The following is a 23355-nucleotide window of genomic DNA, read 5'->3' as shown; positions in this document are numbered from 1 at the left end:
TGTTTCTTTCTAGACAAGCAATCACAAATATGTATGAAGAAATTGCAAGAAATAGGTACACTGACATTCCTTTCTGCTGTGTCAATGAGAAACATTTTCAGAACTGAGACAGCTTTCAATACAGTCTCTCTCTTTATTCACACACCACTTAAGCATGGTGAGAACACATTCGTTCTTAAAAGAAATATGAAAAGTGGTGCTTAAAACCCTTAGCCTAAAGCAGATAACTGAAACTGCTCACGAACAAATGTGAGCAAGATTTCTCTCCACTGGTCAGCTGTGCCAAGGAGGCCTTTCCTCTTCCTGCTGTGGAAACACTATGCACAGATGCTGCTCCTATGCGCACAGAGGATGGTTTGGTCAGATTTGCACAGGCCACCCTGTTCTGGACCACTACACCAAAAACAGCCCTAACTAAGGGGAAAAGGAATGCGGTTATCATTTTGCTGAGTCCCATAAAGTTCCGTAGGGACAGCACAAGCCTGAGCAAAGGCCATGAGGAAAGACTTAACCAGTAAGGTTTCATTCGAAAAACTATAACTGCCATATTTAACCAATAATATTTTTATTTTATATATAATGTTTATATATCTTTTGTTTTCCCCTAGGTTTCTTCCCCTACCAATTGCTGCATTTTTCTAAACTGCTGTAAAAAAACAATGAGGCCAGAAAAAGGAATTTTTAATGTAATTACGAGATTTTTCTTCTTTTACTGCACGGAACATCCACCCGGAGCATACCACCAACTGAAATTTTTCCGGAGGCATATGGTGAGGGTGAAAGATGATGACACATAAGCAGACCAGAGAAACATTTTTTGTTCAGAAAGTAAGCAAAGTAATGGCCACATTAACTAAGAACGATTGTGAGAATTAAAAAAGGAAAAGTGCCGCTGGAATCGATTATGAAAATGTGGCAACACTGCAATAATCAAGAAAGTGAAAAATGAAAATAAACACGCTCAATTAGAGAAGAATGCCAGAAAAAAAAAAAGAGCAAAAGGAAGGAGTGGAAACAAGCTGATCAGGTATAGAACAAGAAATAAGAGCAACAAAGGGAGATAAAATGAACATGATAGCAGATAGCAGGGGCATCGTGAAAGTATAAAATTCTACCCTGGCAGGCTGCAAAATCCTACAAAAAGGTAACACCTGTGTCATAATACACAGTAGAAAATTTTAAGTTTCCTCTTAAAATGTTTATCCCCCTGTTCTTTTGTACTGTCATTTCCTGCTCTGTAGATGTTGTTCTCTTTATCTCAGTGTTTTTTCCACCCTAAACTTTTTGTGGCAAGATACTGCTGCTGGTCATTTTTTCCCCTAAGCATGTTATAATCTCACCCTCACTACATCCTCCTTCACAACCCTTGGTGTTGGGGCCTATACCACTGATGAGGAGGCCTCCACTACTTCCAACGAAACGCGGTTGTGTCAAAAACGTTTTCACTAGCCTGAGGTTTCCACAAAGCCCTCGTTTAAGCTCGTGCTGCCGAAAACCCCACCTATCGTGAAGTGTCTTTCCTTGGGCTGCCCAAATTCTGCTTGGCGTCAAAGTTCTTGTCTTTGAATGGGCAGAGACCAGAGGAATGGTTAGCTCTGAATGGAGCAGCGTGCAGCAAATGTGTCGTCAACTAGTGCGCCGAAATTCTCGCAACGCAATAGCCATAAAAAAAAAAGAAGTATCAATACCCTTGACGACACATGAGAAGTTACAAAGGTGCTGCTACAACTTGTAAGAGATGCATCTGTAAAACAACATCTAAACCCTGCTTTAAAACACAACAACCTGTAGGTGGCAGTGACAAGCAGGCATGGTATACGACTAGGCAGTCCAAATGACTTGAGAAGTTGCTTCTTCAAGTCAGGATTTATAAGACTTCATTAATTGTTGTATGTGACAAAAGGTAAAAGTAAGCTTTTACTGCTCTCCCACCCACATTGCCACTACAAGAGCAGAAATGCTTTAGTAGAATGTTCGTGCAAGCTAGTTGGTTCATTTTAAGAAAAGTTGAAAATGCAAGAGCATACAGCAAGGACAAGAGGGAAAGAAAGGGAAATAAATAAAAACGACGCTCGTGTTGTAGTATGCATTTTCTTGCCCCTTGTCCTCGTCATATCTAACAGTCTTGACTTTCCTGTGAAACAAGGCTCTTTTATCTTTTTCTTTTACAAGTTATGCGCGAACACTAAAAAAAAAAAGGTTATATAAGAACAGTGTATGCAGAAAAAAAAAAAGGCTCCAGGAAGTATTCCAATGGCTGTTCCTTGCCTGGTATTGCAATGCCGGAACCCTGCAATGAGGTTTAGCCTGTGCTCAACAAAGTACAAAGTGATGACTCTTGGTTATGAAGTATGCTATAAACATTTTCAATTAGCAAGGCCACCAAGAAAAGCACATATACTTTGCCTTTGAAAGCCTAAATCCACCCTATACCCCATAAAACAAAGGACCCCGAACAGTGACCACCACTAAAAAACTTCCATTCACACTAAGGGCATGTTGGCAAAGCACAACTACCGTAGTGTTGCTAATACTGCAAAAAATGGCAAAGCACTGTGTAAGGAATGCCCCAAGCTGCCATCATCCAAGACAATGGACGTTTCTGAAGTTATTTAGCAGCTCACGAATGATATCGCAGACACTGCAAATCTGCAAGAAACTCGTCAAACACCAAAAAATTAATGCCGACAAAATTTTTGCCGCACGCACAACCGCAAAAACAAGCCATGCAAGCAAAGCATAAGAAACGAAACGAGAGCCAAGGCTCATATTGCTGCCAATCATGAAACACAAAAATAATCTGAAATGATTTGCTCAGTGTTGCCAACACAGGCTTATTTTAGACTACCATTACAACACACACACTGCGAGCAGGCACAGCAAGCAATCCAGTGTCCATTCAGTCTCAAGCCTGTTCACCGCATTGGTTAGTTCTTTTTTTTTTTTGAACCAATAGCCCTCTGTCACACAACACAGTAGTTTACCAATCTAAAAAGACGCGACATGAAAAAGACAGTCAATCGAAGCCAAAATTTGCGTTGGACTACACAGCCTCGCTTGTACAGAAGACCAAGTCTCAACAGCTGGCGGAACGGCGTAATCGGTTCACCAGTCGTTTTTGTACTTGCATTGTTCCATGCTTTCAAAAATGACGCTCACGAGGAACACCCGTTGGCAGCCCAGTGGTACAAATGGCTAAACACACAGGTGATGCAATGATCAACTTGGATCTACATTATGCAAAAAGAAAAACATATTTCTTTGGAGTGCCAAAAGCAGTGGCCTTGTCAACTCTTGTGCAGTGGAAAATGTGGGACGTCAAGCTCTTGAAGGACAACTCTGGGACTTCTTTAAGACTGACAAATTCGAATGAAATTTTTACTTCAGCTTTTCCTCTTGTCACTCACCTCATGTTCCTATCACCTTCATTGAGTTTGACTGCCAAAATGCGTCATTTCATTCCTGCATAAATTAATTTTAAGGCCTTCTATTTGCGTAGCCTCAGTTCAGGTGAATACAGGCAGCACTGCATTTACGATGTCAAAAACATCACCCACACTTTGACGCTTGCTCCTCACATGTAAAACAAGTTTTAAGGCCTGTATTAGGTCTTCCTTGGAATTTTATGAGTGGAGTCGGGATGTTTAGTAACAATTTCAGCCATTCACTGTACATTAACACTTGTGAAATCGTCACTGCATCAAGTGTAGAATCGAGTTCCAGTTTGCTGCTTAAACATTGCTTCACCATACACTCTGAAGAGCGGTCTGCCGTGTGTGAGATTTGAAATTATAAAACATTTGATGCGATCAGTCTAGAAATGTTCCCAGAAATCCCTTTAACTGCCCTTCAGAGCTCACCCACGTCCAGGCTACTGACAACACCTTGCAGGCACCAAACACTGTCCACGTGACGCTGATGGCAGTGACAGCTCCTTCACAAGCTCTATGCTTGAACTGTCTGGAACCTGGACACACGACAGCTGCACCACACTCTTAAGGTGCCACCGCTGCTTCTTGAGGACGACAGGTATGGTCAGTCACGACTTGAGGACGAGAGCCTTCTCTAAAGCAGTAGGCGGCATTCTCCCTTGTCATGTTTTGCTGTTTTTTTTTGATACAGGAACAGTACCTTGGACACCTTAAAACAAAACATGCCTGGCACCCATTTTCAAGCATTTCTGGTGACCTCTCAACAGCAGCTGATACAGGGGTGAATAAGTTTTTGCTGACCCATTTTCGCACATGTCAAACCAAAACGCCAGAACCTGCTCCCATAATGCACATGACCTAAAATACTTTGCACTTCAGCTGCTGCCCGTGGTGGCCAGTGTCATGGGTTGGGGCTGTTCTCAGTAGTAGCTGCCGCTTCAGAGCAGAGATTCCCAGTGCAGCCTCTCTTGTAGACAGTGATTCGTGTTCAGTCCCCGAGCGTACAATGCGAAATGGAGATTGACAAAGTTCAAAAGCCCACACAAATTCTATTACACGGGCCACAATGGCACGAGGCGGATTAGTTGTAAAGATGAATTAAGTGAGAAACTGTAGCCGGGGTTAAACAGGCACAAGTTCAGGCACCCGCATTTTTCTAATTCGCACTGTCCACATAACAAAGCACCCTGTCCAACAAGTTGGGAACTGCTGAGAAATGACTATGGCTGTCCATGTCCTGCCCCCACCTTGCACCACTGAAGACACCGAGGTACCTTCTATGACGAGAGGCTGACACCGAGGTACACCGAGGGGTATACCGAGGTACCTTCTATAACGATAGGTTACAGAGGAGGCATCCAGCTCCCTCTTCCTGCAGTCAGAGCTCAATAAGCGTTGGCCCCCCCTCTCTCTTGTTTCACACACATGTGCTGTACGCTTGTCCACTGTGAGTGTAAGTGGCTCTCTGGCCCTGAGGCTCGAGGCTGACGTCCTCGGCTGATGGTGTCACCTGGAGGCTTACTGACGGCGTGCTGCTGCTGGCACCGCTGCTTCCCACAGGCTCCGCATTGCTGCTCCCGCTGCACACGGCCTGCACACAGAGAGCATCGTCAATCATTCTGCAAATTACACAGTCAAATTACACAAGAGCCAATACAAGACGGTTACCACTGCATCATGCAAGATCCAATGACATCTCACAAAGGTGAATATGGCAATACTGCTATTTAAAGTAAAATCTCATTGATGCCACCCCGCTTAGTGTGTTTTTTGGCACATTGAGACTTTTTTCCTCTTTATTATCCCCAGCCAACACCATACGGCAATGAATTTTCATAAGGCTAATAACGACTGCACTTTCATGTGGGTTTGGATAACACAATCACAAAAACAAATAAAAAGCTTGCATGGTTTAGAATTTCCTTCTAGGGGGCAGTGAAAAAGTGCTAGCACGGGTGACAGCAGTTGCAATAACACTAATGGTCGATGTTTCTGTACTGGTTGCTTGTGCAGAAGCCCCGTCGCACTTTTTTTGTTGAAATTTACTCCCCCCCCCCCCAATATTTCGTAGTGTGTTCCTCAGTTTCATAACCTCACTGGCGTGTCTCCAGCGTTGACCTAGGCAGCATGCAAGATGCTGTGTACTAATTACATCACCGCATGCTTACCAATCTACCGGTGTAACCCTCTTGGTGATGTTGGCAGAGAGCCATGTTTTAGATGCTCCTTGCAGCTTTATTGTGGCTGCAGAGTTAAGAAATGAAACTGCAACTCATTTCGGCCAGTTTTGAAAAAGACAGTTCGGGACACTGAGGAAACACCAGTCCAGCACAGACTGACAAGTAAACTTATTCGAAGCATGGTACTCGAAGTAAGATCAGTGCCAGTTATGCTTTATTTGCGACCTTTTGGAGCTTGTTTCAGATAGTATGATTTTCAGGTAGTACGTTTTATCTTTCAATTCCCAATAAAATCGCATCAACGAGATCGCCCTGTATTCAGAGCCATTTGTCGTATTCTCTGGGAAAGCTGTTATGGCATCACAGTGGCTGTACATCAAAGTGCATAGAAGGCACAGGTGCAGTAACAGGTGTACACAGAAGCTGTCTTCTGGAAAATGTGCCCTTAAAGCTGTTACCATAAAACCTGTTACGTACGACATAATGATATAATAATTGGTTCACAGAACAGGAAAGGCGCTGATTTAATAATCCGTGATGGTTGGGTGCATATTTCTCAATTTTAAGAATTCACTTAATTCTATATCACACAGCCCCTCATCACAAAAAGTGAAATGCTTTTTAAATGTCTTATATACGTTGAAATGTTTTATTTTTTAAAAACAGACATGAATAAGTGAATCGACTTATATAAGGAGTCAACTACTATGTTGCAAAACCTGTTAGTCCTAAAATAAACTGGGCGAGAAAAGTAAAAATAAAAAGGTGGCATCTGATGTATGCAACCCCAATGCTAGAATGACCATGGATGACGATGAATTGGAACCACCCTGTTTTGTACTAGCATTCCAAATGCAGTTTTCAGTGTGCTAATTCGGTTAACATACCACTTAAGTCTGTGCTGAAATTTGGTTTAGGTTTGGTTCACAGGGTTTTAACATGGCAAAGCAACTAAGAATATGAGAGATACCATAGTGGAGGGCTCCGGAAATTACGAATATCAGGAATTCTTAAACGTGCACTGATATTGCACAGTACACAAGCCATTGAAAAGTGGCCGCCATGGCTGGGGTTTTATCCCGTATTCTTGGGCTCGACAGCCAAGCGTCATAACCACTCACCACCGTGGCGGGTTTCTGAAATTTAATTTCTGTGCAACTGCAGTTTGAAATATTACTGCTTATTTATTAACTACTACTACTACTACTACTACTACTACTACTACTACTACTACTACTACTACTACTACTACTACTAACTAATACTACTAATTATACTAACATACTACTGCAATTTGAAATAATACTGTTCATTTTGCCATCATGCAGTACAAGATGGCAGAGAAACCACAAGTACATAAACAGAAAGGCATTAAAATTCTGAGAAGGTCACTGGCGAGTTAAATGCTGCCCAAAAGTGGCGAACTAGGGCTAAAATGCACAAAGTGAACACTCATCCCTATGGCACACAACTGACCTTGAGCACTTGTTGGCAGGCCTCTGAGTCCAGGGGTATGGGATCCTCATTTTCACGGTTGAAAATGATCAGCGCAATCTTCGCCGGGTGGGGCACCGCTGGGGGAAGACTGGGCCGCTCGCTGTCGCTTTCTTTCCTACTCTTCCATGGTGGCCTGCCACAGCACAGGGAGAGAGGATGCGGTAGCTCAGAGGCAAAATTAAAAGGACGATAGTAACAGTCAATTTAACGCCTCTTTAGCCCAAGACAATGAAAAGCTTCCCTTTGTCCAAAGTTTGAGCCTGAGCCAACTCCACGGGACTAGTGTCACATCATTTATAACAAGCCTGTTTGCCTTAAGAAGTTACAGTTCTCTGCATAGCAATTTCCACTAGCTCCTTAAAACAACCCCTGATGGCTGTTTTCCTTATACAGATGCAGTACGCCAACAGGTGGTTCAACCAACACACCTTCACCTGAACAGCAGTCAAACCTATGGTACTGACACATCTTGCCTTTGAACTGCAAGCGATTTTGAATGCCATAGCAGCATTACAGCTAAGGTGCACATAATGACTGATTTCGAAGAAGCCCTAAAACCTATAAGGAAATTCATCATACCCAGCTCATACATGCTGCTCGTCAATCTCACCCAGTACCTATACTCATTCACTCGATCCAGCTGCCACAGATGTCATTAACATAACAGCTGGTGTGCTTTCTTGGGTAACAGACATGCCGCAAACTCCCCCTGCCTCTTTGCCACAAGATCCGCTTCAGGGGCACTTGACATCTGCTTCCCTCAGGCAGCGGTTGCGTGCTCTCATTTCCCCGTGTACGCACCCCTTTCCCCCCAATCTATCATGTGTATGGTTATGAAAAACATTTATGCTTGGAGTTTAGGTGACTTTTTACGTATAACTCGGCTGCATGCATTTTTGTAATGCTTCATAACATTATCCTTCAATAGCACCTTTTATGATGTGCGGCAAATTTAGTGTCATAATGAAATGTATTTTCTTTAAGATGCTAAATTTGCAATAAAAAAAAAAAAAAAGACTGCTGCAGAGAGAGATCTGTACCTTCAGTAATGTGGGCTCCGAATGTGACCCTCCTCTGACATAAGTGATTACCAGAAATAATTCATGCAGCAAAATTTTGAACCATTTGTGCAAGCTGCCCACCCCCGTCCCCTCCAACTGCTTCTTGTGTTAGCAGTCACCTTTTCGTTCTGGATGCCGTAGTGCGGGCAGTGCTTGACGACTGCGGATTGAAGGCAGACAGGTCCAAGTAAGGGGTGTGGATGTGGATTTTTCCTGCACGAAGAAAACAACTCTCAGCAAGGCTGCAAAACAGTGCATCACGAAGTCGCAGCAGTGAAGCAAAAAATACGGGCGGGATTTAGAATAAAATAAAGTGGCAACTATTTTCCTATTCCCATGAATGCATAAAACAAAGTTTATTTTTGTAAAAATTATAATTACACAGGCAGCCAGTAAGGCCTATTGTAGAGGGACGTTTAATTACAAAAGATCATAAATAAGAAGCTCATAAGAAAAACATCAACACATTGCATAATACACAAACTGAAAAAAATTAATAAATAAGAAAGAAGGAGAAAGTAAACCTGCAGGAACATGTGCAATTTTGAAATCGAATAAAATATTCGGCAGCGATTGTATATCGTGCTTAATATCATGAATCAGACCTGAGGTAATCCTAATATGTAGACAATGTATTTGAAAATCACATTTAGAGAGTCAGAAAAAAGGTAAAAGTGTGCCCTCCTTGCTCCCTGGGAATGAAAAGGACATACTTAGTTTTTCTACATGCGTCAAAATGTGTGCACGCGCATGTACGCTGGTTTTGGGAGCAAAAAGGAAGCATTTCTAATGTTTCTCTATATGCATCTAAATGTGTGTGTGTGTGTACATGTATGCTGACCCCGCCTGGGTGGTGCAGTGGTAAGACGCCAGACTACTGTGCCGGAGTACCAGGGTTCGAACCCCACCACGGCGGCTGCGTTTCGATGGAGGCGAAACGAAGAGGCGTCTGTGTGTTGTGCGATGTCAGCACACATTAAAGATCCCCAGGAGGTCGAAATTACTCCGTAGCCCTCCACTACAACTCCTCCTTCTCTCCACTTTAAATCCCACCTTCTTCCCTTACGGGTTTAGGTGTCCACAGAAACAAGTGACGATTCTGAACCTTTCCCTTCCTGCGAACCAATTAATAATAATAATAATGTATGCCGGTTTTGGCAGCAATAAGGACGCATTTCTAAATTTTTTTCTATATGCGTCTAAATGTGTGTGTGTGTATGCATGCATGCTGGTATTGGGAGCAAGAAGGACGCGTTTCTAATGTTTTTCTATATGCGTCTAAATGTATGTGTGCATGCATGCTGGTTTTGGGAGCAAAAAGGATGCATTTCTAATGTTTTTCTACATGTGTCTAAATGTGTGTGCATGCATGCGAGTGCATATACAGGGCCTCCCAGCTAAGATTGACCAAAATTTAAAAAAGCTGCTACGACAGTGAGGAAGAATGTTCTGCTTTCAACACTATGAGCAGTATACTTCCTTCCTGTGTAATTTATTTAAAAAATTGCCTCCTTGTGGCCCTGCCCAAATTTTGTATGCACACATACAGTAAATCCTCTTCTACATGTTTTCTTAAACAAGGTAAAAAAGAAAAGCATTATCCGGGAAAAAGTATGATCCGAACTACCCGATTAGAAAAATTTAACTGCTGAATGAAGCACAAAGGCATTTAGAATTGATAACCCCGTGCATAAAAGTATAGATTAGCATTTATAGACATTCAGTATGCCCAGCTCCTTTTTTAGCTCTCGCAGAATTCAGTCCGTATCTGGGTTGTCGTAAGCGTGGAGAGATTTAGTAACAAATCCGGTAAGAAAATCGCTGCCTTGATTGTTTCCGGACGCTTGGCCTCCTTACACCAGTGAAATGCGGAGAAGCCATTGCAATAGCTTACAGTCGCCGTGTTTTTGCTCATGCTGTGTGCCCCAGACCTGGCCTGCTCGTATTCAAGCACATAGTTGTAGTTATCAAATGGTTCACTCATGTGCCCCTAAGGCACCACAAAGAAGCCATCACATTGCTCCTCATTAAGTCACGTTTCTTCGGGAATGGTCGCCTCGAATGTTGACTCGTTGGCTTTTTTTTTTTTTAGATGCTTCGCCCCTTCGCACCTAAGCACTGCAGGAAAGTAACTGTGGCGAATGAGCGCCGCTGATCAGTTTTTTACGTAGAGAGTGCTCGTTAACACATAACCGGTTGATCGCAAAACGTATTATATGACTATTTGTTGAAATTTTGAACATAGTAACCGGGCGAAAATAGTGTAAATCTATAGGAGATAATTTACTGCCTACAATTTTGATCATATGAAACGGGAAATCACATGAACCAGCAACATATCAACCGTGACAGCAGTGCAAAACTATAAGCTTTGCACGTGAAAACTGTCAAATAATCGCTATTCAGAACACAAGCACCTCCTAAGCCAATAAGTTAAAAATAACATGCATGCACAACATACTCAACGACTACTCGCATTCAACCAAACACAGCTATGGCTGGCCAACTAAGCCAGCATGGCTTTTGTCCCCAGATCAGGAATTAGATTCAATTCAATTCAATTTATTTGCCATCTTGGTACAAATGATGGCGGGAGCCCGGGGTAAAAGCTGCCGTTTGACAGCTTGACAGAGCCATGGGCACGACTTCTCCAATACGGCAGTAATAATGAGGAAACTGTCTATAGGCAAACTATAATTCCTCCCCAGGCCCCTTTAAAAGTCTGTACCTTACATGCCAGGGTTGCTCAGTGCAAAGTCACAGTGTACGACAGACTGACCTTTGGGAAGGTGTATCACTCTAGAGACATCCAGGTCCACAGACGAATGCATCTGGGAGAGCTCTTTGTACCTGCTCAGATCAACGTCCACCGCCTGTTTGAATGGGAAAAACAAACAGCAGCCACTTTCAGGTGCACGATGGGTGAAAGAGGAGCGTGTGCTCCCCAAAAACATACCTCTCCTATCACACTGTCGCATTAACTTGCTCCCAAGAGCAACAGCTTGCCATGGTCAGCTCGCACATCAATGCATTCGCAAGCATACATGGAGGTAAGCTTGACTGTCAGCTGCTGCGAATACATACCTCCTTCCCTTTCTGCAGCTACAAAATAAGCACGCCACGGCTACATCAAGTAAAGATATACATACCTCCTTCCCTTTCTGCAGTTACAAAATAAGCACGCCACGGCTACATCAAGTAAAGATATTCATCATACCAAGCAGTCTTTACTTGATCTCGTTACAATATATAAGTAAAATGCAACTTAAAATTTGTCACAGTCAGTGGTGGCTCGCTTTGTGCTGGATGCTAATGTATACCCAGCGCTTCTTTTTACAGCTCAAAATTTTCAATGAAGGTATCTGGGCATGTGATTAAGGCACGTGAGGCGCTTTCTGAAATTACACAAGAATGCGCCGCGTACACGTGCAACATGTTGCTAAACTATGATTACACAAAGACTGGCTCAGCTTATGGACCCAAGCACAGTTGGACTTGAAGTCCTGTGGAGGCAGATCATAGAAGGCCATGTGCAACGCTACAGTACTCTGAGGTCAGCTTCACTTTCCAGAACCCCGTTTTCTTCTGTTGCTGTATCGCGGGTGATACTTAACAACGCTCGGATCCCATAAGGTAAAGATGAATGAACTAACCTGAAGTGGAAAGGCCACATCATCCTCCAGCAGGGGCACGAGAAACTCGGGAGAGAATATCTCGGAATACAGTTGGGCGGCCAGACCTGCAGAAAGAAGAGGACATATCTAGAACCAAAACATCACTAGCAGGGACAGGCCTCTGGACACAGCACTTCACTGGCATAGATGACAGAGCTTTGAGGGCATATACAGAAGGCTGTCCTAGCAACTATGGTAATTATAGACATCATCAGCCTAATTGGGTCCACTACTGGACAAAGGCTTCTCCCATTTCCCTCCGATTAATGCTGTTCAGTGTCAGCTGCAGTCACCTTATCCCTGCAAACTTGGTCTGCCCCCACGATTCCTTGCAGCTTCTTTCCCCACTGTGTGTGCCTATTCAAGAAATCTCAGTTAGCCCATAGGAGCACTGCTCATCTTCTCTTCGTCCTGGGTGCCCTTTATATTCCCGTTTCAGCAATAATATTATTAAGTTGCACTTGTTCCCTTACCAACTTGTCACCCCTTACCATCTCTTGTATCGTCTTCCCTTCCATGATAAAATCCAGGGTTCTCAACTCAAGTTAACAAACTCCAAGTTTCTGCCCAATAAGTGGGTAGTATTAGGCGAAGTAGGGGAGCGTGGTAAGCTGCTATATTCAGAACCCTAACGTATCTATCAAATGATGTATTACTATTATTCTAGAAAAATAAGAATTCCACTGAAACAGGATGCACCACTGATGTTAGCAGTTGAAAATGCCTGTTTCCCCTTTCACTCAGCTGGGTGGCCACCTGACAGTTACATCACATGACAGCCTAAGGTTACAGCTAACGCTGTCTGTCTTGTAGCACACAGGTTCACTGGAACACCACAGTGACCCTCACCACTATAATGTCTACTATTCTCAGGGCTCACTTACCATGCTACGAGTACTGCCTCACTGCGTGGGGATCTGCGAAAACCTTCTGCTTTGCTATATGACCCTTTAGAGCATTCTATGCCTTGTGACCACCGTGACATATAAGATGGCCCGTCTGCATCTAAAGCCCCCGTCCACTAGACAACAGATTGAGGTTGTTCAATCCTTATTCCAACTTTATCTTGCCAGTCTAGTATTTACCAGGACTGTGCTTTTTCAGTGACAAAAAGGGGGGGGGGGGGGGGGTGATGCTAAAGCCCTCAGAGGACGAAGAAGTGAATGACTCAGTAATGAGGTTGACTATTCTGACACTGTAGTGTGCATGCTTGTGAGCAGACTTGGTGTCTCAAGCCATCGACCTTTGGGCTTGCAGTATACCTGTCTGTAAATAGTTATCCTACAACAATATTTACTACACATGCCTGCCATAAAGCAAATGTGTGCAAGAACTAACCGTAACATTAAAACAGGGGAAAAAAAAAAAATTACAGCACCTAAAGTTTTTATTTTTGAATTTAGTTATTTTGCAGTTTGTGCAAATAGTTTTACTTTCCTTAGATGCTCAGAAATGATCACAGTCAACTAAATTCAATTATTTTTTAGTCACATACTTCTTGACAAATCTATCAGTTTTTTATGTTTCTGCAAAGAAGGGACAATCAGTGATGAAATCATGGAAGTTAGAACCTTTCACCTGACACGTTTAGCAAGTTTGTGCATAATTACAGGGCTAAAGGGTCAAAGGATGTATGTGCGCCCTCACCAAGCCAGTCCTTCTCCTCGAGTGTCCGCTCATGCCAGTAGGCTGACGGCAACCGCGGAAGCAACTGCTGGGCCAGGCCCGCCCCCGCAGCCAGCGCCGACTGCAGGCCGCCGGCTGACATACGTGTGCGCTGTCGAGCGCTCACCCCAAGGCCCAGCTGCAGCTCACGCCGGCGTTTGTCCACCTCGGCCTTGAGCGCCGACACCATGTTGCTCAGCTCGGCCTCCAGGTCCCGATAGGGACCCCGGTCTCGAGCCAAAGTGGCCGCGAATGGACCGAAGCATTGCTCCACAAAGCGGCTGCGCCACGATAGGAGAAGCAGTGTCCACTTATGGTGACAATTAGCAGCATATGGGTACTAATCTGGAAGCAGATGAAAATGTGTAGTAAAAACATGCTGGATAACTCACCAGCATTCCTAGAAAGGTAAACTAGTGCAGAATATGAGATGAAGAAAGAACGCGATTACATAACGCGCCGGTCTTCGTCCCGTGTTCTGTGCTGGTTTACCTTTCTGTGATGTAGCAACTTGTCCAAGCCTCCGTCTAAACGTTGGCATCCACCTGAGAGTAGCCACATGGCTACAGAGGAAAATTACCTCTACAGCTTTCTCAGACAATGGTTTGGCTTAGTTTATACGCCTAATTAGTGTTGGTTAGATCTAATCAGCTTTGTTCTTAGTCATGTACGTACTCATGGTAGTCATGGTTGCTTCTAGCAAGTCATAGTCATTTCATGCATGGCAAAGCTAGGCTTAGTTGTTTCCATAGCAATACTCGAAAAATGACCAATTAGTGTTAACATAATTAGTGTCAATTAGGTCCAATTAGGTTTAGTCATGATAGTCACACTCATAGCAAGTCACCTTCATTTCTTGTATAGTAAAGCTAGGCTTTGTTGCTGCCATAGCAACACTTGGTTAGGCGCATGGAAACTGGAATGTGGAAATCGGCAAAATTCATCGTGCCAGGTTGGAAGCTCTCTTGCACTAAAATGCAAGTACTACTAATTTTTTTTTTGTTTTTTTTTCCAACACTTTGTTGTAAACTACGGATGGTTGGTTGGTTTGTGGGGTTTAACGTCCCAAAGCGACTCAGGCTATGAGAGACGCCGTAGTGGAGGACTCCGGAAATTTCGACCACCTGGGGTTCTTTAACGTGCACTGACATCGCACAGCACACGGGCACTCTGCTTTTTGCCTCCATCGAAAAGAGGCCACCGAGGCCGGGATTCGATCCCGCGTCCTTGGGAACAGTAGTCGAGCGCCGTAACCACTGCGCCACCCCGGCGGGTAGTAAACTACGGATGGAGCGAGGCATGTCATGACCATTCACTGCAATACTATTTCACTACAAGGTTCAGTGCAACACTAGTGACAGTAATGAAATTTCCTTGCTGGGCATGCATGATATCCGGCCATGATGTGCTCACAGAATTCCGCTGCGTGGTTCACAATAAACTGCTGAAGGTTAATACTCAACTGTCCCCCGCATTCCTCTCCAATTCTCAAGATACGTTCACCTATATTTCTGAAATCAAGTCACCCAAAACTCCTCAACTGCTTCCTTAGTCAGCCGAGAAGCCCTATCCCAGATATAACAGGGAACACTCTCAAGGACACGATCCACACACGTTTAATCTCCACAGCTAGGTCGCTTTTCTTGGCATGCCCTATCCTGCCTGATGCAAGCAGTGGATAAAGACACTTGTTTCCAAACAAGAAGAGGTAAGCTGATATTGCCTAGTACAACGAAACTTTTCCTCGATAAGGTATGAAGGCTCGGCAAATGAGCAAGGCTCACTCACTCGTAGGCCTTGAGTGGCTCCAAGATCTGCTGTTCGGTCTGCTGCCCATAGATCAGGAGCTGTTCCGATTCCACCTTTGCTAAGAATGCAGCCAAGGCTTGCTCAGGGTTGACCTGCATCAAGTTTTGCCAAAGGTGACCTATATTTGCCACACTGTCAATCAACGGCAGCTCACCAACGCTCCTCAAAAAGAGAGCGCACCGCAAACCGTTGCACCTTACCGGCATTTACCGAAATAGAAAAAACTCGGAGGCGAGCACAAAAACTGGAATCTAGACGGAGGACAAGCAGACCACGCAGAAGGAAAACCAAAGGGACAATGCTAAAAGAGACAACAGGGTAGAGCAGCATCTGCACTACTGCGTTCAAAGCGAACTCGCAACACATATCAATGATCTCTTAGTTTCAGAGGAATTTTGCATCCTTCAGAATGCAAACAAGAGGTTTTTTTTTCTTTTTAATGGAATGCACCAAGTGCAGTCAACAATATTTTACAAAACAATGTGCAGGGTAGCATGCTGTCCGCCATTTTTATGCCGACATATTTTGCTGCCAGTAGTAATATCTCTATTTTTTTTTTTTCCACAATTTCCGGTTCAATGAGCACCTTTGAAATAGAAGCTATTTCCACGATCTTTTCAGTATTTATTTATTGAAACGCAGCATTTGGATGTTTCATATTGCTGCAAAAAATGAACCACTAGGTATTTTGCAATAAAAAATTAACAAACTGCTTTTGACAAAGCCTGATTATACACATTTTAGGCAGGAAAACATTTCATTTCGTCAGAAGCAGAAAACAGCATCTGAAAAGATTAAGTTCTCCATAGGAAACTGAGAGCAGAAAATTGGTTTGGGTGGGACATGCAAAAGGAATCTGTCAGGGTTACCTGCCTTCTAGGATAGAGTGGCATTACGCACCGTGTGGTAGCTTATGACCGTAAGCTAATAAGTATGTGTGAGAAAGTATGTGCAGAACATGTGAAGGAGGAATAGCCAGGGTACGTAGAAAGCAGGTATTCGATCCTGGGTGTGATTATCTCCTTCAGCAGGCGATACCTTATCGCCTGCGAACAAACACCAACAGGATCGTAGCCGATAAGTGTTGTCTTCAGGCCACAAGCGAGGGCGAATGGGCGAATGCTCAAAAGGTGAAGGACGCTCTCCATGTTCATCAAAAGTACAAATGATACGAATGGGAAGTAGACAGAGGAAATAGGGCTTCAATCCTAGAGGCCGAAGCAATGACAAGACAAAAAGTAACAAAGCACTCCTGTTTGTTTGGAGCTCATGCGCCACTTGGGTTTTCCAGCCTCTAAATTTGCATTTATGAAGTTTTCATCCCAGTGTGATTGGAGGTGTTGATCGTTACGGTGCACAGGCGCTGGTGCTCCAATCTTCTCCTTCAGTTTGCCTTGTCACTTCTGCAGTGAAGGCACCAGTGGGTGAGGAGAAATCAGCACCGAGGAAAAGGAGCCCGTGGGAGACGCTGGAGGCTTGCCATTTGTCACAGCATGCCGACAACCAAAGGTGTGGTTGGACTGGAATGAACTAGCTGTAGCTGCGTGTGGAGTTAGAGCGAGGAGTAGATTTGAGTGCAAGGGAGAACGCGTTGTGATGTGATAGCAACATGATGGAAGGCTCCTGAGATGAGTTGTGAGTGTGCCTGGCCACGGCCTCCGCCTGCACTCTCTAATCCCAAGTATAGTATATAATGTAAATATTTAAAATAAGTATAATTTGATTCAATTCACACTTAACTATTACTATCAGCATTCATTTAGCACTTAAAATTAGTGATTTGTATATCTCTATAGTTTTTTTTTGTGCTATTGAATAGTGCTGGGTTCTAAGTTTTTTTTTTTTTTTTAATTACTTTTGTCTTCCCTTCTACTACTATGGTCGCCGTACTTTTTCCTTCCTTACCTTCTGTCAGATTCATTGATGTTCATGTACAAGGATACTAGCAGGGAAAGAAGATGGTTGGCCCACCTCTCTCACTGTCTGTGTGTGCGTGCAAGCGGAGGAGGACAATACCTGGTAGAGGTGGTCTTGCGAAAGCCCCGGTCCAGCCACCCTGGTCACCATCCAGCTGTCTCCGAGCGGCACTCGAGCACGGCGTTTCACCACACCGTGGAACAGGAGCGCATCCCAGCATCGGACTCCCACCCACCGGAGCATTGCCACTGCGCCAAGAAAAGAACACAGCTGTGGTTGCACCTCAGCGCAATCATCCCCAAAAGCCATTAGAGCTTTGGCCCAGCCATGTAGCGTGGCATTGTGCCGCAGAAACTACATTCAGCGAGTGGCTACCATGAATTGTTCCCGTGCCAATCCTCTTCACAATGCGCATTTCTCAGCTTTAGTCAGAGCCCTTTGCATGGTGTCTACTCTCTTGGTTCTTCTGGGTCCGTATTCCGAGCCTGCATTGTTTTCATAAGTGTCATTACCTCCCCTACTTAGAGTCGCCTGATTGATGGAAACACCAGAGGCAGATGTCACCACCGATTCCAGTTCCGGCGTGTCCATCAATCAGATGACTCGTGGTCAGGGGGATAGCGACACTTTTGAAAACAATGCATACTCTGAATATAGACCCTGGTGGCAGCCACCTTCCGGCCCCTCCCTACTCTCCCCTAAAATGTAAATGGGGACACTCTGCTTTGCAACCCACCAGACCCAGCAGGTGGTTGACATTCAATCAAATCAAAATTAATTTAATTAGCAAGTGGCTTATATTTGGTTCAATTACATTTTCAATTAGAGTCAATCAAATGAGATTAATCAATTCCTCATGTAATGACACTGATGATATTGCCCTGCTAAGTGTCAGGAGGACAAATTACAAATTACGGTCAATGGCTTAGACAGGCAAAAGCAAATGGTGGGCCTAAAAATCAATAAGACAATCCATGAAGCATTGTTTAGATTTGCACCTGTGCTCCCTCCTGGCTCAGCGTTATGTTCTCTCCAGCAGCACTCTGCCTTACAAAAGGAGCTAGTGCATGTGGAGATGGGTCAGTGGCTCAAAAAAGGAAGAGGAGGACGTCCTTCAATCTGTTTAAACTAATCTATGACTACTGCAGACAGATTTCATGACTAAGTGTATGGGGCAGTTATCAAAAGGGTACAATGATGCACTCCCTTAATATGTGTTGCGAAGCTAGTTGGTTCGTGCTTGCAGACTTATATAAGCTCAAGAAAGACAGGACAGGGCACTCCCTTCTCGAGAGCACCAGACTCACCTTGCTCCTGGATTCACTGCTCTAACCTGGACATAAAAGGGGACACTGCGAGTATTTGTTGTAGATAAGAAGACATGGCATTATTGCCATAGTCAGCGGAAATTTCGGACTCACAGGAAAGCTTTTTCGGCAACTGTATCGCGCCCTTTCAACAACTTCCTTCTCAGCCAGATTAAGCGTGAGAATGTCATAAACTGTACGAGAGTGCTATCTGTGAACGACAGTTTTTGGTTGTGAAAAACATTCTTGTAAGTGATCTTTCCTATAATTCTGCAAGTTGCCAAATGTTTCATGGATTTGCTCACATTTGCTAGCTGCCCTCGCGTACAGCCTTTTGCTTTTGTTATTCTGTTATATCCTCTTCAAGGCACGCTGCTCAGGTGACATGTTCACAGGTGGTTACTCTGATGCTGTTTTGGATTATGTAAAGTCGTCAACCCAAGTGACCATTAGACCCTTATAAAGGGCTCATTTTATTCATTACCATAATCTAACATGCTCTCCTGCGTACAAGACTGCACCGTTAGATTTGGAAATTAAGCTTTCCAGAACATGTCCCGAACATTAACTTAGCCTTTACCTTCAATCTATTTCTATTCAGTGGGATGGGCAGCCACATCTGCCAAAAGAAGGAATATGGCTCTTGTATCGCCCACTCCACTTTACAGAGGCCTTAGTCGCTGCCTTGCAAAATTTAACTTAAGCAAGGCTTTAAAATTTGTAGATGATTTCTCAGTATTCCTTGACTGTGGTTCAAACTAATTTAATTCACTATTCAATAACACAATAACATTTGCATGCACAGACTTATTGCCTCTAGAAACAACTCACGAGATGCCGTCAGATGACAGCATTAGGTTGCTTGATACTAATAGACTTTTATTTCTGGGAGAAGATTGGAAGTACGCACCACACGCTAACAACTTGAAGCAAGTGATGTCACTGGCAAAATGCAATTTGGAGCAATTTTTGAAGTATTAAAATAAAATTACTGGAAATTTAGCAAAACTGCGTAAGTTTCACGATGACAAAACATGAAATGACATGAGAGGAACGTCTACAATCACAACGAGTGACTGCAGTTGATATAACGAATCATATTTCAGTGCCAACAGTGAATCTACATGGCACTACGTTAGTTCATGCTTGAACGCAGTAAAAACAAACAAACACGGGGGCGAGCAATGTGCACCCGATGTTGTCATGTGGTTACTCGCGACATTCCGCCGCCGATAGTCCTTGTGTGTCAGCAGCGGGACAGTGCTGGCGATGCGAGGCGATGAGCCGGCGGTGGCAGGCAGATCAAGAGCGGGAACATGAGTGAATATGCAGGCGTCTCTTCGCCTGGTGGCGGTAGCCCAACCAACCACGCACTTTCAACCAGGCTGGCCATGGTGCTTCCAACACACTCTAACTCCTCCCCTCTCCCAGCCCCACTCGTTGTTGCTTCGATCGAGCTGCGGCAAAGGGTGCTGCCGCAGTCACGTCACACTCGACCTCAGCGGGATCGCGAAGTGTTTTACTGTTACTATAACTTCAAGTAAAGTAAACACTTTCTAGAAAGATTTCTCTACATTTATCCTCAGTTTGGTTTCTGCTCTGCTTTGTCCTTTCAAATATTCAGGCGAAAACTGAATATAATGAAAACCTGGTTGCAACTATAATCAGGTTTTTAACAGCAGTCGACAGCTGAGCAGCTCAAGTGTGCGGCTCTACATTTTTCCTTGCAAGCATTAGGCTTTATTAATCTCGTCCACGTAAAATCTCTCAGATTTTTCGTTTATGTTAGCCACTTCTGTGCCATATTATGCACACTCGTGCTTCCCTTATGCAGAAGCGATCATTTCGACGCATTCACCTCCATGAACCTTGCGCAGCCAAGCGAGCACGAGCTTGCAGGGTTAGCCCTCCCCAAGCTTCAGCTTATGAAATAAATGGCGGAGCCCTGGGGTCACCTCGTTGAGAACTGCAATGAACTACATAAAGCAAACACACCAGCTCCATGTAGTCGCGCCCATTTGGAAGGGCGGATTGTACCTAGCAGCCATTTTTTTTCTTGGCCGCGTCACCCGAGGTTTTCACAAAGTTTACAAGAGCGGCTGCCGCTTAATCAATGTGCAAGACACGCAAGCCCGATGTCATCCCCACACTCTTGATGCATACACTACTAGTTTTTTTTCAGCAAGATGGAGAAAAAGGCAACACCTCAAAATATCACTAAAAGTTCGCTGTGACGATGGTGGCTTGTCGTGTTTCTTGTAAGCGGGCTTCGAGACTAAAACTTCGACACTTCGAAGTGGCGATGATATGTTTCATTGAATAACCAGCAAAAGGCGCAGCCCAATTCGAGAGGAGCGAGTCTGAAACAGTTTTGGTATAAGGGCAGCGTCACTGCTGAACCACGTCATGAACTTTTGCCTGTTTCGTCTTGGCACTGGAAAATCTTCCTACGCCTTCTGCCACGCTTCACACCAGCTGGCAAACAAGCAGTGGGCATTAACTGTGTGCTGTGAATGCATTCCATACTCTGACCCATCAATAAGTGCAACAAAGGCAGAACAACTGACCCAGAAAGATGCAGCCCGCTGCTATGGGGCATAGGACGAGAGCCACCAGTGCTGCCACGACCGGCTGCATGAGGCCTAGGACCAGTCCCTGCCACAAGATGGCTTCGCCCAGCACACAGATGCGGTTGCGTTCTGGGGCTGTGCACAGAAGCAACAAAAGACAGTCATTGAGGACAAGACTGGGGTGGAGGAGTGCATTCAGCAGGTATTACTCTCAAATTATTAAAGCTACCTACACTATCCCTGGAGAGGAAAGTATACAAGACAGGTGTACCATACCAGTACTCACTTATGGGGACAGAAATGTGGTGGCCCTAATTAAAATCTAGAACTTAAAATTAGCTATGGAAAGGAAAATGATAATGTAACATTAGGAGACAAGGGGAGAGAAAGAGAGAGAGAGAGAGAGAGAGAGAGAGAGAGAGAGAGAGAGAGAGAGAGAGAGAGAGAGAGAGAGAGAGAGAGAGAGAGAGAGAGCATAGTGCATATAAAAATATGGCCCAACAATGCATACTCACTTAATGTGCATACTCACTTAATGTGAGTATGCATTGTTGGGTTAAGGCTGCACACATACCCACAAAAGTGTCGAAAGACAAAGAATTTCAAACAAAAGTGGCCAAAGCTATTGGCGGGTCAATGAAGTGCATTACAATTGCGGCGGTGTGCACAAGTTTTATACAAATTGATCGTATTTGTGCATGTAACCTTGTGGACTGCACTCTCGTCTTTCCTTCACGGCCACATGACAAAAGGCATCCAAAGGAGCAGCGAGCGCAACACACCTGGCGAGTCGAAGTCGTAGGCAAGCACCATGACCAGATGAAAGACGAGCATCACACATGGCATCCTGCACGTGCAGAAATAGCGAAACGCTCTCTTACCAATGTTTACCTTGACACAGGATTGCATTCTGAAGCAGAGCTGTTCAGGGGCTCGGGCTGGACCGAAAGCCTGTACCCGGCCCGTCTCGCTCGTTAGCCTGCTGCCTCGGGCCGGGCCTGAGCCAAGGATGGGCCAGGCCGGGCCGGGCACCCCGATCTCGAGCATATGCAACCTTTACGAAAACGTGAATATGGTTTCACTGGTAACCATATGCACGAACACTTCTATGAAAACGCGAATAACTTCAGAGTTCATTTCCAACACCCACTCATGTTTTCTCCATGTCTCATCACCGTGAGTGGACATTTGCTAGCTGCCAATGACCGAGTAAAAGGGCCGCTTGTGGGCCATTCAGTTTCGCTTTGCTGACACCAACGCAGATGTTAGGTATCCGTTTTGAGATTCACGGCACGCTGTCGCCGGTCACGCGTCTCTGCTGTGGCTTTCTCCTGCCTCAACATGGCCTCGGTAGTGGCAGGACAAAGCTCAAAGCATCCGCGGTGCTTGGGTTTCCTAATGTTTCTTGGCGCAGGCAATGCAGTTGCGGTGTCTTGCCAGAGTCGTGAAAAGCAAATGTGATGGCCACACAGGCCACACAGTGAGCCAGATGAGTTGACTGAGTAGTTGGCCACGCAATGAGCCCTTTGCTTAGATTCAGAGCTAGGTTTAGAGCTAGGGCACTTTTGAAGAAGCTGCTTACCCAAAACTTGTTCTTCTTGCTGAGAACATGCCAGTCATTCCAGCCACAAGTTAGAGCACTGAAAGAAACTTCAGCACTATTGCATTCATCTTTCAGGAGTACCACAAATGCCTCAAACCTTCATCAATGCGTAACTTGTTAGAATGATAATTCTACGTATGTGATGTGCCTCTATATGTTCTACAATTCTGTCGTCTTAAATAAGTGTAGACACCTAATTTTTGGGTTCGTGTTTTATCCTTGGTAATGATGATGATGATCATCATAATTTATTATACCCTTAAAGGCCCCAGGTGGGTATTACATAAGGGGGGGGGTAACACATAAAGGTAATGATTGTTCATGGTCTAAACATAGGTACAAAAAGTCAAAATGATGCCCAACTATCGAAGGAATTTTCACGCAGAAAAACGAGGAGTTCACCCACCAGAGTGGTGCCAGGAGTGCAGCCACCAGTGATGCTGAGCAGACGACGAGCGACACAATGGGGAAAAGCAGCACCAGCAGCACGGTGCCCACCAGGCCCTTGAAGAGGTAGTTCCAGATGCGGTTCAGGTGCCTGCTCAGGCCCTTGCCTACAAAGCCTGGTGGCAGAAGGAGGGTGACACAGGGAAGTGGTTAATGCGTAAACTCTGTCAGCTTAAAGAACCACCAATGGCTAG

General features: G+C 44.5%; 1 protein-coding gene across 2 annotated transcripts in view; it reads right to left on the bottom strand.

The window, feature by feature from the left end:
- Positions 1–982: 982 nt before the first annotated feature.
- Positions 983–23355, bottom strand: part of LOC146189582 (uncharacterized) — a 46718-nt gene continuing 24345 nt past the window's right edge. For both annotated transcript variants that reach the window (XM_084604343.1, XM_084604344.1), the window contains exons 17-27: positions 23121–23277; positions 21894–21958; positions 21109–21246; positions 17334–17482; positions 15297–15409; positions 13491–13789; positions 11823–11908; positions 10949–11042; positions 8289–8382; positions 7088–7241; positions 983–5022 (exon numbers count right to left, since the gene is read on the bottom strand). In XM_084604343.1, coding sequence (XP_084460469.1) covers positions 4849–5022; positions 7088–7241; positions 8289–8382; positions 10949–11042; positions 11823–11908; positions 13491–13789; positions 15297–15409; positions 17334–17482; positions 21109–21246; positions 21894–21958; positions 23121–23277 — 1523 coding nt within the window. In that variant the 3' untranslated portion in view covers positions 983–4848. The remainder of the gene's footprint in view (positions 5023–7087; positions 7242–8288; positions 8383–10948; positions 11043–11822; positions 11909–13490; positions 13790–15296; positions 15410–17333; positions 17483–21108; positions 21247–21893; positions 21959–23120; positions 23278–23355) is intronic.

Source organism: Amblyomma maculatum, chromosome 5 (assembly GCF_055883805.1).
Source record: "Amblyomma maculatum isolate TAMU_Amacu chromosome 5, ASM5588380v1, whole genome shotgun sequence".
In the NCBI taxonomy this organism is placed as follows: Eukaryota; Metazoa; Arthropoda; class Arachnida; order Ixodida; family Ixodidae; genus Amblyomma; species Amblyomma maculatum.
Note: the sequence above shows the minus strand (reverse complement) of the source record. Positions and strands in the feature narration are given on the sequence as shown.